Source organism: Eptatretus burgeri, chromosome 15, assembly GCF_056783735.1.
Source record: "Eptatretus burgeri isolate ZD-2024b chromosome 15, Ebu_testis_v1, whole genome shotgun sequence".
In the NCBI taxonomy this organism is placed as follows: Eukaryota; Metazoa; Chordata; class Myxini; order Myxiniformes; family Myxinidae; genus Eptatretus; species Eptatretus burgeri.
Window position 1 is genome coordinate 15,962,320 of NC_140975.1, and position 15,194 is coordinate 15,977,513.

The 15,194-nt window shown below is 45.0% G+C and overlaps 1 protein-coding gene across 1 annotated transcript in view; it reads left to right on the forward strand.

Annotated features, from left to right (window-relative positions):
* The window catches only part of MANEAL (mannosidase endo-alpha like), an 11,224-nt gene extending 3,278 nt beyond the window's left edge, over nucleotides 1-7,946 (forward strand). Inside the window, exons 3-4 of the mRNA XM_085855831.1 lie at nucleotides 469-545; nucleotides 714-7,946. Coding sequence (XP_085711957.1) covers nucleotides 469-545; nucleotides 714-1,350 — 714 coding nt within the window. The 3' untranslated portion in view covers nucleotides 1,351-7,946. The remainder of the gene's footprint in view (nucleotides 1-468; nucleotides 546-713) is intronic.
* The last annotated feature ends 7,248 nt before the right edge of the window (nucleotides 7,947-15,194 follow it).

The following is a 15,194-nucleotide window of genomic DNA, read 5'->3' on the forward strand; positions in this document are numbered from 1 at the left end:
GGATCTAAAAACTGGGTTGGCAGGATAGTTCAGAGGGAGCGCACTCACCTTTGAGCTGCCTCTTCTCGGTCCCATTTCCAGGCAGACCATAAGCTATCCACCTGTGTTAACAGGCAAGATGTTCCATCGATGAGTGTGTTGTCTCTCGGATGGATGGTAACCTGTGGATCCCACCTGTGAGAATTAGTTTCTGGATGTAAAAGATCTTCGGATGAAGAGTAAGGTGAAGGATTCCACTCTGGCCGATTTGAAAGTTTTCCCACTCTCGGCTTCAGGAAGCACTCACTGCACCTTATGCACAGCTGTGCTCCAAGCAATGTCACAAGGAATTAATTTGGTGATGAATCACCATCAGTGGTTCTCTCATTCATTCTCTATCGTGCAAACTTCAAACGAAATGCTCACATAATGACCAAGCTCAATCCGTGATGAATGTTTTTGTTTGTTTGTTTGTTTTTAAATCCACAGGTGACCTTTCATATTGAACCCTACAAGAACCGTAATGCAAAGTCAGTTCACAATGACATCAAGTACATAATAGACAGGTGAGTGTAATCAATGTGCACACAATATTGACATACTCGAGTTGAGGTGCATTATTTCTCACCTGTACCCTACTCTGTTTTTACGAAGCGCACACCTCCGTCTCATTTTAATGTTCTTCAGGCATGTGACATGACATGTATGTTTGTATTCTCTTCGAACCCTCCAAGCTATGGGAAGCACCCAGCTTTTTACCGTTGCAAAAGGAGAGAAGGCCGCCTGCTCCCTCTCTTCTACATCTACGACTCGTATTTGACGGAACCCGAGATGTGGTCGGCGGTCCTATCACACTCCGGGTCCAATTCGATGCGTGGTACGCCACACGATGCCGTTGTCTTGGCTTTGCTCGTCGACCAGAGGCACCTGAGCGAGATTGACCAAGGAGGGTTTGATGGCGCGTACACTTATTTTGCGAGCAACGGATTTTCATACGGCGCATCGCAGCACAACTGGCCGGAGGTGCGTGCCTTCTGCGAGGCTCACTCACTGCTCTTCGTGCCGAGCGTGGGTCCAGGCTACGTGGACACGCGAGTGCGTCCCTGGAATGGGCACCACACCCGGCATCGCGTGCACGGACAATACTATGAGGCGAGCTTGCAAGCCGCACTCCTCACCAGGCCCGAGCTGGTGTCTCTAACCTCATTCAACGAGTGGCACGAGGGCACGCAAATCGAACGGGCCGTGCCTCATCGCACCACGACGTACACCTACCTGGACTATGCACCTGCATCGCCAGACCTGTACCTGCAACTGACCAGCAAATGGGCCAAACATTATCGGGAACAAAAGCGCCAATGGCTGATGTGATGGTGGGCCATTTTGCTTGTGATCTTCCACCCGTACAGCAGAGTACAGCAATGTACTATTAACTAAAACGTGCTTAATGGGTGGGAGAGCAATTATATTTACAAATCGATGCACTTTGTGATAAAACTATTCGTTCTGCATTCTAGGTCATTCAGAGCTTTTCAGTTATATTCTTGAGGAGGTATTGCAAGGTCTAAATATACGATTAATATAAAACTTTAATGAAAGAACAAACTGCTTGGGTTGTTCTTTAAAGTTTTATATTAATTGTATATTGATTATATTTATCATAATCGTATGATTCGAAATAAAAAGCTCTTTTATTTATTTATCGAAGGACACGCTTTCCGCCGTGAGATACGATCAATCGTTCCTCCTTGTCGCCATTTCTGCGTATGTAATACGTATAAACATCTTTTAGCGTTCAGGAGGGACCAAAACGATGCTGGACAGCATGGTATAAGAGCTCAGTCGAAATAGGTTTTGATCCAGAAAAAATTGGTAGCAAGCTGAAAATCATGAATAACGGATACAAAATCCACTATAATCCTCTTTGGGGGGGGGGGGGGTTATGACATCATAAATCTATAAATTATGAAATGAGTAGGTGTTTAACTTTGCATTCTACAGATAAATTAAGCCATTTAGAGCGTAGGAATGTGTTGATAACTGATAGAAATGTGCATCCATAGTTTTCAAGGTTATCCAAGGTCACATATTGACGTCATCTATTATATATTGTGAACCGTGGTGTCCGTCTCCTGTTTACAGCAGCTGCCTTCCACGCTGCTTTTGAAAAGTTCAACATTCACTTTTGAAATGACGGGAGAACAGGTACGAATGACGTTAATGTCCAATTATATTTTGCGATGCGTGGTGAAGGTAGCTAAGAGTTTTGGCTCTGAGTGAAACCAAGAGTGCAACACAATTACGGGAACCTTTTTAAGGTACATTAAATAATTTAAGTTGATGGATTAACTAACTTCAACCTTTCCCATCATTATTATGAAATACAGTTGAATAAGGACTTCATGCACCACAGATAAAAGGCGTACAAGTGATACAAGGAACTTCAAACATCAAATATGTCAAAAAATGTTCCCATCAATGTGTTTTTCTTCCAACGCAAGATTGACTTCTTGATTTGTCTTCACAGTTCTCGTCACGGCAGCTGCCACACAGCTCGATCCATCTTTTCGGCATGAACGTGTCGAAGTGCAAAACTTCCTGCATTTGCAGGGAATATCAGTTCGTCAGTCGGATGGAGCCGCATCTTTAGCCGCCATAATTGGAACCAGTTTTCAGGCCCAGTTTTCTGCTCGCAGAATAGTTGATGAGGTTTTTTTTCTGGTGCATAACCTGCATTTAGATGCAAAGGAAATGGCATTGTCCTGCTCGTTCAGTCGGTGGTCACATTTCTGGTCAGACAACACGATTTGATATTGCATCGAAGCTCGTGTACCCACCATGCATATTTCAAATGCCAGTATCAGTGTCCTTCCCATTGTACATTGTTACAAAAACTTTTATTCCTTCAGCTGAGATTTATTCTGGTGTTGCACTATCAGAATGAAATGCATCACTTATATCTTTTACTGCTCTTGAATTTTTTATTCCTTTCTTGAGAATGGTACCTTTTTCCATGCCCAAGTTGCAGAGGTGGTATCGCAACCACTCTAAGCAATAATGACTTGCAATAAACTGTCCATTCTTTTCCACAACTTCTTGAATGCTGAAGAACCTTATACCTGTCTTCAATCTTTTTGAACCTTCCAACAAGAAATACAAGACACTCATATCTTCTTTGAAATGTGAAAGCGAAAGAATCAACATTTCCGTGTCGTCGGAAACGACAACGGTCTGATTTCCCCGGACAGAAAGTTGCAAGGCCCGAGCAGTAATCATTGTGTCAGCATCGCTGTTGCTTTGATGGACATCATGGACATTGGTTCTCATGCAATGAGCAGGTCCATTATTGTCCCCAGGCTTTATGGAAAAAAAAACAGGGGGATATTGTAATCTGCTCCGTCTGTCTGTCTGTCTTCACGTCCATCACGCTATCTCCTCCTCTACATTTGTGCAAACATTCACCAAATTTCGTTGTTATGATGACAACATAGTACGAAGGTGCAAGAGCAGTATTATTTTTGGCTCTACCCCCTGGGTTGGGGTCAAAAGGTCAAGTTCCAAAAAATGCAATTATGGGCACATTTTTAAACATTTTTTTTTTCAATGAAACTTTGTAAAGGTAATCAGCAATGGGGGACGCATGAAATAGGTAACGGTTTTTTTTATTTGACTTCCGGTTCATGCCCGGGGGGGGGGGGGGGACTTCTGGTCACAGGGGTCTAAATGGGGGAAAAAAATAACTACATTTGACATTGCATCATTACAGGTGGAACTTTTTGCAATTTTTCGAATTTGCTTTAGATTGGAACCATGACGACTTGCGATTGCACGCCATCGACTTCGCTCTCGTTGGCACCCTCGATTTATTCGTGAGAAAGGAAGGCTTGCTGTGGACCATATACAGCCATGTTAGCTGTAATTTGTATGTTGGCAGAGGTTTTACCAATTCCTCCCTCCCCTTGAGTGTTCATGGTCTGTGGTTGATGGGCCATGAGAGTAACCATTCAAACACTATGGTGCAAGTTTCCACACTTGTGCCTCACATATTTCATGTATTGTGAAACAACGTCATCATAAGTCGAACCTGACTTCAAGCGTACATGATGGAGTAATGCCCCGCCATCAAGAAGCATGTTTGTACGAGACGATACGTCCACATCCATGGATACAACATCCTCAGTGAGAATGGCTGCAAGAGAAGCTTTGTTTGATTTTATTTTTTTTTTTGCATCTTGTCATTGGATGTGATTGTTGTAGTGGTTTCTCTGAGCACTGTCGTCTCAGAGTCAGTAAAATCTCGTTGGCATCATTCATGCACGAGCACTTTACGAGTACATGAATAATCGTCTTATTTGCAACTTAAATAATCCAAATGCAGCATTGCGAAGCAAGTAAGATTCTTCAGGCCTTTCCCTGTAACTTGAACCCGCTTGCCATAACCACGCTTATCTTCAGAGAATCCTGTTGAGCAAATGACACATTGTTTCTCACGAAAGTGAACGTCTTCTCTATCATCATCTGCCATTATATGGTTTTCAAATCTGAAACAAAAAATATAGTATTATATTATCATATTTGAAAGAACTTTTGAAAAAAACAATATGCATTGTATAAAAATAACCAGTAAATTGTAAGTAACAGCAAAGAACACAAAGTATTGCCTTTAAAATGTAAATCAAAAGCTTTTTACATACTGTAATTCATTGATTAATGGCATAATAACCTTTTCGTCCTCCAAAAACGATTTTAGCAGATTTTGTATTCCAGAAACACCTGCTTCCTCCGGGAACAGTCTTGGGAAGGGGGGGGGTGATATTGGGGGAGATGGGGCAAATACATATTGTAATCCCCACTGTCTCCAACAGCGGTCAGTAATCCACTTGTACTTGGCGGATTGCACTGCGCCACTTGTGCAGGCTAAAATTGTGTTGTCTCCCGCTCCAACCCCCGTGTTGTCTCCCCATATTTTGTTTGTCCATGCCTGACCCTGGGTACCTCTGGCACATATGCAAAATTTGGTGGAAATTGGCCCAGCCTTGTTTTTTGTTTTTTTTCTATGAATCTCAGACGTACATACGCACATACAGAGAATTGCCTTGTTTAATATAGTCGGCTGTAGGGTCCTGCGACATATCAATATACCGGTTATACCGGTATAATATTTCATATCGATAAACCGGTATTGGAATTTTTAATATACCGGTATACCGAAAAGAATCAGAATGAAAAACAATACTCGGTATATCACCAACAAATCAAAGAAGGGTGTTTACGATATATAAATACCGTACATGGTTTTGAAAGCTTTGATGCACTCAGCTACACCTGGAGCAGAGGAAAGTATGATGTCAAGATATACCAGGAAGTAGGTGCAGTAGGTTTTAACTTTTAAACCCTCAGCATCCGAGCACCGTACTAGCAATTGCATTTTTCTTTCCCCTCGTGGCTGTTTATAAAGCAATTGCCAATTGGTTATTTTATATGAATCGGATGTGCTGTACAAAGCCTGTGCTGATTACTGACATGGTGATCAGCGATAGCGATACCGGCCTGTGCCGATCACCGATACTGATTTTCCTTTGAAACAAAATCATTTTTAATACTACAAGGGCACTCGGTAGAGCGCATACCGCCGTCATGTAATGCCTGATCCACGATAACAAATGGGGCCCAATACATTTTTGAAATATCATGCTATACAGCACTATATCGTTTTTGGCACTATCTCTCAGTGGTGAAGAATCACTTAAAAAACTTAAATAATCCTCATATCAAGATCCGGATTTGGATCTTCACCAAAATTGAATCAATTCTTCCTTGTCACACACCCAACTTGTGCAAGTTTCGTCCGAATATGTCCACAACTTTTTGAAATATCATGCTACATATCATTTTTAGATCTCTCGATGGTGAAGAATCATTTTAAAAATTATAGTAGTCAGATCCGGATGTTCACCAAAATCTAATCAGTTCGTCTTTGTCACACACCCAACCTGCCCACCAAATTTAAACTGGATCCGTCTCCAACTTTTTGAGATACCCTGCAAACAAACAAACAGAGAGAGAGAGGGGGGTGAAAAACATAACCTCCTTCACTTTCTGTGGCGGAGGTAATAAGTTGAAGTTCAAAGTAAAATAAGCATTCTCATCATGGGGGGGTGAGGGGGGAAGGCCCCATGTGGGAATGCTTTGAAAAATTACCATGTGTCAATGATGTGTGCGTCATATATAAATACGTATTGGACCATTACGTATTTTTGGAACCTGCGTAAAAAAAAGATTTATTTAATTTCCTTTTATTCCAATATACCGGTATGAGCCCACCGATATATCGATATCAGAAAAAATTGATGCAGATGGAGCCGAGTCGGATGTTATTACCCCGCGCGTGCGAAGTGAGAGGTGGGGTTAAGCAATTGGTTTATGTCTGTCTGTCAACAAATGTCAGTTTATTATCAAGAAACAAATTTAAATTGAATGTTATATTTTGAACATTAATTGGAAAATAAACCCGTAGTTTAGCTGTATTTTGGCTCTGAATTTGTCCCGATCGCACATGTGCAGAAAGGAGTGAAATAATATTTTTTTACTGTCTGAATGTCTGTCAGTCCAACAAATTTGAAAATCATTCCAAACAGGAAACTTACTTTTTAAAAGGACATTATAAAGGATACAAACAATTGAGACGAAGAAATACTATAGCCTGTTCGATAAGGTGGTATAATATCCACTGCGTCAATGGCGGTAAATTTCTGAAATCAATTTATTTATTCCACTTTTACAATCCACTTTATTTTAGTTAAGTTGAATTATACGCTTGAACACTGCAGAACACAAATCGTCTTCTCGTCGCTTCCAATAAATTCCAGTTTTCCAGTATTTGGACATGTGAAATAAGGTGGTATATAAGACTGCTTCAGTTGCACTAAACTTCTGGAATTGTTTTGTTCTTTTTAATGAACTTTAAAATCTTAATTTTTTTATATCAACTAAAGTATATACCTGAACACTGCGCAGAGTAACGTGTTCTTTGAACTGTAGTTCAGGATGGTTTCCTGAGTCTCTGTAGCGATTTTCAGCTTGGTACCAATTTTTTCTGGGTTTACGAATTTTTTGGACTACATATCTCCAATGAACCATTCGAGAAGAAACTGCATCTCCGGTGAACTGTAGCTACTTCCGATGTAATATAATTACATGACCATTCTGGGATTATTAGGGACCGTCTATTTATTTAGTACATATTGCAAGGGTGGGTACACGACAGGCTCCGACTTGCATAGAGGAGGGACTGTGAGCAGGCTGTCCAAATCGTCACCACACTTATGTATGTCATAAATCGATGGTTTCTAAGACCTGAAAAAGCCATTGTGGTGTGATCCTGGTAGTTTATAGATGATAGCTGTAGTGCTACTTTTGGAGATTATGTAAGTTCGTGCAGGTGTTGAGTATGTGGTTTTAACAGCACGGACGTCAAAGAAACAGTTCTGCTGTGGTTTCTTCCTGTGGTTAGTCGTGTATTTTTGAAATGTGCAAAATACCGTCGAGCATGTGATAAAACGTCCAAGCCGTGTAAAGGCTGTAAACGTGTAAAGGTACAAGGATGTAAAGATTAATCGGTAATTGTGCACAGTGTACATTTTCTGTTTGTCGTTAAAATATGATTTATGATGAGTGACGTCATTGTTGGAGTGCTGCATCATGGTGCATGTTTTTATCTTCCCAACCATATATTTGCAGGTCCCGTGACGCATTGGTTTGTGTATGACCTTTGACCTTTGAAACTTTTGTCAGTGTCGGATTCCTCCTCACTCTTATCGTAAAGATGTGTACTTATGTTCCTAAAATAGTTGTTTGCTTTGATCTCTGACCTCAGGTCGATCACCGTGGGGGTGTTTTTATTTGATTTATTTGTTTTCTCATATTACACTATTTGGAGGAATAAAATGATTTGGTTATTCTGTCAACTCATCCCATTTTTGCTCATAACCTATGGAAATTGGGATTGATTCACTTCCTTGTAAATACTGAGGTTCCTGAAAGAGTAAACATGGAGGAGAAAAATCAATGGGAGAAAAGATGTGGCATTCATGAAGAATGTGTACCAGTGGAGTATACAGATGGTGGAAGAATGACCTGGCGGTAGACCTTGGGTTCAAACGATGTTTAACAAACAAAAGGCGATTCCACAAATGAACACCTTTTTGTTGACATCAACCTGGGCTACTGTATCATAGGATATGACTAAAAATTCTTGGTTACAATCTCCTTAAATGGGAAGCAAGAGGAACAACACCCTCCCAGGACCTATGGTATCAGTCATTCATTACCTCTGCTACTTAAGGTTGACGGAGGTTACGTTTTCACCCCTGTCTGTCTGATACTTGCAAAAGTCAAAGATTCGCAAATATATTGATTGATCTGGTCTGTGAATCTGTTTGTTACTTGCAAAATCTTAGATTCGCAAGCACATACAGGGTGTTCCAAAAAGACCGGGACAACTTTGGTTGTTAATATATTTGCAACCACAAATTATACAATGGTACCCTTTTTGTTTTAAATGATACAGGTCAGGTCAGGTATGGGAGCATGCACCAGAGAAATGCGTCGTTGCATCCACTTTCTGCCGGTACTCCAGGGACGTCTGTCTGGCCATCCCCATCTCCTTGAGATGCCGATCAACCTGCTGCAACCACAAGGCACATGGCTGGCCCGTTGGCTTACTCCAGTCACGAGGCTCCATCGCTGAGCTCATCTGGTGAGCAGGATCAGCATCAGGAAAACGAGGCACATGTACATACAGCTGTAGCTGACGTTCACTGACTATACAGGTAACAAATCTCATCTGAGGCTCTCTCAGCAACTGATCGTTGGACACAAAGTCCGACCAGCGATAGCCAATGATTTTCCAAAGAGAAATGGTACCGAAGGACTGAAGTCTCTGTCTCAGATCCATAGAGCAAGACTGCAAGCACTAAGGACTTGAAGACTCGGACTTTCGTCCTGCATGGGTACCGACAGCGCCACACCCCATGATTCAGTGAATCCATGACTCCCCAGGCCCGACCCAGATGTCTATTAACCTCTGGCTCACAGCCAGCAGAGACATGAATATCACTGCCAAGGTAAGTGAATTTCTCCGTGACTTCAACATCCTCACCATAAACAGGGTACAGACAAGATAGCAGCATCCAAGATGTCATTGAAAGCCTGAATCTTAGTTTTGATCCAGGAAATCCATATACCAGCCACATCGACTCCTCATTCAGCATCTTGGGGGGCCCCAAAAGGATATCTAGAGTCTCTGCAAAGATGACTGCATCAGCTACGAAATCAAGGTCAAAGATCTTGACACTCCCAAATTATGCACCACAGCTTGATCTCTCTAATGTCCAACCCAGAATCCACTCCATACAACCTCTGAAAAGTGTGTGGGCCAGTACACATCCTTGGCAAACTCCAGTCACAATTGGAAATAAGTCACAGATGGAACCACAACACCTCACAGCACTCTCAGTACCAGAGTATAGTCCAGACATCAGATTGATCAGTTTTGGTGGCACCCCACGAAGACCGAGAATCTTCCAGTGGGCATCTGATTCATTGAATCAAATGATTTGCAGAGATCAACATAAGCCACAAGCCACTTCTACTGAAACTCTCATCTGCATTCGGTGAGGACCCGAAGAGCAAGGACACGGTCAATCGTTGACCTCTTTGGTGTAAAGCCTGACTGCTCTTGACACTGGTGCTCAAACAGATGGTGGCGAACCCTATCAAGAATTATCCGAGCAAAGACCTTGCCCAGCACTGTGAGCAGCGTCACCCCTCGGTAGTTATTTCAGTCCTGGCGATCACCCTTCCCTTTCCAGAGAGGGACAGCAAGGCCCCTCTTACAGCCAGAGGAAAATGGGATTGCGAGTCAGTAACGTTCTTCTTTCTGTGTCGGAGTGGCGACCCGTCCAGGATTGTGTCCAATAGCTAAGGAGACTGCTAAGGCAGCACCAACGCTCTGCACAGAGTATAGTCCCAATGGATGGATGGAACGTTCTTCTTTGTGCGTCCACAGAAGACGGGATGGAGGAGTGGATAGAGAGAGAGGAGAATAGATGTGTGAGGAGAAAGATCCCTAACCTAGCCGTGTAAAGGTCTGTATGTGTAGCGTGTACCTCCGTGGGATGCTCATGCTTGAGCGTTCCCACCTTGTGATGTGGCGCATTATCTCCTGCTTATTTATTCGCCAGGGCTCTTGGCAACGTGCACGCCGCACTGGTCTGTCTGACCTCGCAGGGGTGACGGGACGTCGACAGCCCGGCAGGGAGTCTCGAAGGACGGAAATCACCTCGGATGAGGTTCTCAAAGAGGAAGAAGCTCTCTGAGAAGAAGTGTGCTCTCGACAGCAATCACACACAAATAATGTTCTGAAGAAGAGGCTCTAATAACTCCGCGCTTCCCCCTTTTATCAGCCCTGGGCGAAGGGTGTGGCGAGGACTGGAAAGCGATGTGCTGTGGCCCAAATCCTGCTCCTCTATTGGGTGACAGCAGCCCTAGCCACGCCCTGCCAGGCTCCGGGACTGGAAACTGGCTTAGATGGTGCTTCGGCACGGCTTGGAGCTGCTGACTTAAAATGGGGGCATGCTCCCCGAGTTGGCATCCCGGCCCTAAACGTGCACCAAATGTAGTCTGTATGTCGGATGGCAGCGGACTTTCTCCACCACCCACGGGCTCCTTCATGAGCCAAAATGCACACCCAGGACCCAAACCAAACTCCCAGATCACCCTTCCCGTGACTTCTCCTCGTGGCCCCCAGTCTTGCCGTGGTCTGACAATTGGTTGAGGGTTGCAACAATTCCGGATGCTCACCCGGGATGGTCACAGTGAGATGCAGTGGAGCTATTAGTGTCTGTTGCGTGGTCGAGCATCGCGCGGCGCCGAGGACAATCCGATGTCGAGTAGTGCTCCGCGAAATAGAGTGGTGAATTTTAGCAATCCAGAGATACGAGGGGATGCGGGAATATTTTTCGCGTGTGCGGGAGGCGTTTGTGGTCCAAGTGGTGAGATTTGGTGAGCGAGGTGCAGAGTCAGTTGAGGTGCTGGTTGTGAATTGGCATGCAGATTTGAATGAAATAATGGCGCGAAAATTCCCGTGTGTGAGTTGTATTGTTACGAATCTGGCAGCCATTTGCACACAACAGCCAGAGTCCCCGCAGTTCATTTATTTCGATAAGTATGTTTATAGTTAGGGTCCCGTCCTTATGTCTAATGGGTTAATGTCATGTGTGTGCTGCAGATTTCTTTTATAGTCAGGTTTTTTACATCTTTAAATCTACCCCCCTCACATCACTTCTCCTCCCACTCTGCGGGTGAACAAGCGCTTCACCCGCCCAGCTTCCACTTCACACCACGACGTCATAACCCACGTGTTCAAGGCTACGGACATGGGTGGAGCCCCCTCACCTCAGGGCCAACCTCGCCCCAGCCAGTTCGGATGTTCGCCTCGTCCAATGAGGGGAGGACACCGATCGCCCGATGCCCCCCGACCAATCTGGAGGCGAGTTCCCTCAGAGCGGTTCCCTCCACCGGCGGGGGGGCGGGGGGGAGGATAAGAAAGGTGGTCATGTCGGGGGTCTGGGCTCTTTGCTCTTTGGTCTGCAGTCGTCGTCATCATCTGCGGTCTTGGGCTGGTCTGAGGTCTTTTGGCGGTCTGCGGTCTTTTTTGGGTTCCTCGTGGTGGTGGTGGTCATTTGTAGCCAGGACGGTGGTGCTCGTATTGTCGTTCGTGGTGGCCAGGACCATAGTGCTCATATCATCGTTCGTGGCGGCCAGGACCGTGGTGCTCATATCGTTGTTCGTGGCAGCCAGGATCGGGGGCTCGTTGGATTCCGGGTAGTGGGTTCGAGTCCCACCGTGGTGGGTTGGAGTCGGTAAAACCGCACGAGGTGGCCAGGTACCTGGCCAGATTCTGACCCCCAGCTAAACTATCCTCCTCGGCTGAAGGGCCGAATAAAGACCCACGAGGTCCATTTCTTTTTGGGTGTGTGTGTCTGTCTGTGGCCAGTCTGTAAGTAGAACTGTTTAAGTGATTCCTTTGTACATTTTCCTGCATATTTATGATTAAGTCTGCTCTGTGTCTCCCTTCCCGATTATTGTAAATAAACCCCTGTTAAATGTACCAGCTCGTTGCATGTCGTTTCTATCATTGACCCAGTATGGTTCGGGCTTGAGAATTAGGAAGGCCGATTGTGCCGTAAGTTGTCATTTGGGCCGGCACGGCTTTGGTAATTTCCGCTTGGTTACACCGGATCCGAGTCGGTAATAGCGACTCGGTTCGGACAAAGTCGGCCGAGGGTGTGGCTTCCCCGGTAGTTAGACGGCGTGGGTAAATTGGAATTTGACAATTAACCCTACCCCACGCCGTCAAAATATTGGCGTCCACGGTCCACTAAGGCACCCGTGATCTTCGGAGTTATCAGAAGGTTACGACCTTCCATTCCGGTGTTCGGTGGGAGACGGCCCAACTGCTCCATCTCGCGGTCGTCCTCGCCACCGACCCCAGCACCACAACAGTATTAGGTGCAGCGGGGTTGGGAATGATCCGAGTCACGGGAGGCATCGCGGTGTGCTTTTAAACAATTGTCTATTGAATGGCGTGTGTGCTTGCCTGCTTGTTATGTACTCGAGCAAAAAGGACAGGGTTAGAGTACAGGTCAGAGTATGAATCAGGAATATTTATTTGACCTAACTACGAGACCCATGCAACGCACTTTTTGCCGTTCAACCACAAGACATGAGGGAAGGATTAACAAAATGAATACTAATGAAATAACTGCCTGGGGATCACTGTATGTTGGGTGCCATTGCATTAGAGGCATGAGGCATGCCACATGCCTTAGAGGCTTGCCATTGCCTTAGAGAGGCACAATCATGCTGATGAAGCCAGCTGCGAAGCCGGCGAAACGTCCCCTGAGACCGGGTCTGCTCTTACGTTTTTGCTCAAATTAGCGGAGCCTATCTAGTTTTTACTTTTGCTTGGAAGTGCCTTCTTCTTTAAAAATGTGTAATCCCAACCACCCCAATCTTATTTATATACATATTACATATGACCTGAACTCAGTTTTATTTGAAAACCCACAAACTTGAGTGAGGGTTAGAGAAGCGGATTCACATATTCCTTTTCCACCATTATTATACAGAGCATCATTTACATTTTTTGGGTGATATTGTTGTGGGGCCGGACGTCGGCCGCGAGCACGACCGCGAGATGGAGCTACAGCGTCGGCTCGACCGATCGCCCGGAATTCAGATCGTACTTCTTCGGAAAAGTCCGAAGAGTACGGGTCCTTTTTTTGGACCGTGAATGGTCAATATTTCCACCACGTGGTACAGGGTTATTTGCCAAATCTTCAAAATACCTATAGACCACGTGGCGATCTACCGAGTCTTCACACCCTCGACGGCACCCGTACGGAACGAGCCGCTTAACGTACTCGAACCTTGTGTGACCCGAGCGGACGGTCACCAAAGTCCCGTCGGTCCAAATGTCCCCCTTACAGCCGTAACCGCTTTTACTATTTCTCCAACATGTGGCACGTGAAGCCAATGAAAGAATTGATGCGAACGAGCTGAAACATTGAACAAATGGGGGTCTATTTATACAATAGGTGGGGAATGAGGGAAGCACGTAAGGGCAGAGCTAAACCGAATATAAGAAATGCAAGTATATACAGCAAAGGCACTTTACGGTTCACTACTTAAAGACGGGCCCCAGACACACGCGCACACACAAATACCCCAAAAATGACCGGACCAATTGGTCTTTTTAATTGGTCTATCTTTGACCTGTCCGCCTCGTGCGGTCTTCAGGCTGGTCGGTCCGGCGAGAGGCGAGCCGAACCCGGACACCGGCGGGCGACCCTTGCGGTTCCTGCGGGGACTGGCGTCGCTCGAGCTCTCAGTTGAGGTGAGGAGGAGAAGGACGGCGTCGACCATGACCGGCCAGACAGGCTCTCTAAAACCAGCGCTCCAGCAAGACGAGATGTTCAGGTTGGGGAAATGTTCTTTCGTCTTGAGCTCTTCCGCTCCTCCGCTCTCTCTCTTTTGTCGAGGAAGGTCTCTTATCCAGGAAGGTCACTTGCCGTCTCTCGATCACGAGGATTTTCTCTGACCAGCTTTTGGCTCCCCTTTTATGCGTCTCCGCCGGCCCGACCCTTCCCCCACTCGGGCCGCGGAGAATCCCGGGGCTGTTCTCATTCTCTGCAGCACTGCTGCAACGCAACGGTCATTTCTGTTGTCGTTGCTGATTTTATTTTCCAATAAGACCCTAACAATAAAAATAAATCACGGTGCATGGACACTTATTTATATTACCCATTAGACAAGGGAAAGGAAGCGATCTATAAAACACATACTTGCCGATATAACTAATATATAGGACCTGAATGTTGTGTGCGATAGGTTTCCAAATTCGTAACAATATGTCCCTCTTTAATTTGTGCTTTATGTAAGGGCTCTGTCACACCTGGACGTTTTAGCCAGCAATGGCAACATATAAAAATGTATGTAAAACGTTGGCGTACGCTGAAATTTTGATGTTTTTTTTTAAGTTTTCGGCGTATTCATAACGTGTTGGTCGTATGCATAACATATTAGTAACGGGCACAGAACGTTTCATTGTGTTATTGATAACTTTTACCAACGAATGCTTAGCCTGTTGTCGGCGTTCACAACCTATGCCCAACGATAGTTTAACTTTCGCATAGCGCGCTAAACGTATCGCCGGCGAACTCGTGGCGTCGCCTGTTAAGAACCTGCCGGACGCCGATTTAAATCATAACCGCCTGAGAATTTGAAGTGTCAACATCGCAGTCACACCTTGACGATTTTGCCAGCGTATGCCGACCTATGAAAAATGTGTCTAAAACGCTGGCACACGTCGAATATGGTATAGGTAAGTTGTGTATACGTTAAGAGTAGGCTCGAAAACAATGAAGTACGCTGTCATATTACGTGGTACGTGTAATACGTCGTGAAATTTCAAGCATGCTGAAAATTTTACGACGTACTCGGCATATGGCTAACACGTTCCGCATGCGTTGTCATATTGTCCTGGCACGCTCCGTGAACGTTTACACACGACGGACACACGTTACTTGTAGGTTACTCATAAGTCGAAACACGTCAAGGTAATATTTAACATACCCGCAACCTAATTTTCA